This window comes from Juglans regia, chromosome 4 (assembly GCF_001411555.2).
Source record: "Juglans regia cultivar Chandler chromosome 4, Walnut 2.0, whole genome shotgun sequence".
In the NCBI taxonomy this organism is placed as follows: domain Eukaryota; kingdom Viridiplantae; phylum Streptophyta; class Magnoliopsida; order Fagales; family Juglandaceae; genus Juglans; species Juglans regia.
The window spans coordinates 21,729,289-21,730,268 of record NC_049904.1 but is presented as its reverse complement, the minus strand read 5'-3'; the positions used below and the strand labels follow the sequence as shown (position 1 = coordinate 21,730,268).

At 35.7% G+C, this 980-nt stretch overlaps 1 protein-coding gene across 1 annotated transcript; it reads left to right on the top strand.

The window, feature by feature from the left end:
- Positions 1–84: 84 nt before the first annotated feature.
- LOC118348304 lies at positions 85–767 on the top strand. Its single transcript, XM_035689767.1, has 2 exons — positions 85–225; positions 332–767. The coding sequence occupies exons 1-2, from the start codon at positions 118–120 to the stop codon at positions 629–631; spliced, it is 408 nt and encodes a 135-aa protein (XP_035545660.1). The 5' UTR covers positions 85–117; the 3' UTR covers positions 632–767.
- Positions 768–980: the final 213 nt, after the last annotated feature.

Sequence of the window (980 nt, the reverse complement as noted above, 5' to 3'; positions counted from 1 at the left end):
CTAAAATGGTGATTAATTATTCACTTGGTTGTTCTATTTTTCTGAAAATTGTATTGGATTAAATTTAAGAATATGTTATCATCCACCACGGGCTCTTCATCTGTTGGTAAACGAAGTATGGGTCAACCATTATGCTTTTGTGAAGTTGAAGCCCAAGTGAGATACTCATCTACTACAAGAAATCCAGGACGACCCTTCTTAGGGTGTCCTAAGTACAACACAAAGGTAACTACATTCATGTTTAATAACTACTGGAATATTATGTGAATCTAACATGTTTCCAAAATATGTTTAAAATGATTAGGGATTACCATATTGTAAGTATTTCAAGTGGGTAGAGGAGGATGAATACAAGAAGTCCGATCTTCGAGAAATTCACAATGAACTATTAAGAACCAAGAAAGAGCTGAAGAAAATACTGGATGATATCGAAAAGAGCAAGATTGATCTATGTAAAAGAGCTGATGAGATTGAGATGAAAGAGATGGAGCTATCCCATAGAAATGAGGAGGTTGTGAACAAGGAGATGGCGCTTGTTGTACGCGAAGCTGAATTAAGACGTTCACGCACACTACTCCGGGTGTATTGGGCATTTACATTTGTTGTAGCATGTTATTTGTGTTGTCGATAAGTGACTTAGGATTAGTATGATTGTGTAGATTAAGACACTCAGAATATTTTCAAAGTGTAAGTCATTTTTGTATTTTTATTTTTATGTTAATGAGTTGTGGAAGAAACTGGATGAAGCTACCGTGTTTGATATTTTTATGTTAATGAGTTGTGGAAGAAACTGGATGAAGCTACCGTGTTTGATGTTTTTATGTTAATGACTTGTAGTTATTAAGCAACATTTAAATACGAGTCAAGCAGGACATCAATCGAGATTCTAAGCAAGGAAATATCAATGTATTTTATCTCAAAACCACTGGACAGTTGCTCCCGTTACCCTGCCCTGAACTACCATCCGTCAAGGAAGTGCT

Bases quoted from the DNA above. Each gene is read 5' to 3' on its own strand.
- LOC118348304 (XM_035689767.1), top strand. From the start codon at position 118: ATGGGTCAACCATTATGCTTTTGTGAAGTTGAAGCCCAAGTGAGATAC. The intron at 226-331 runs GTAACTACATTC...AAGTATTTCAAG, and splicing joins GTCCTAAGTACAACACAAAG to TGGGTAGAGGAGGATGAATA.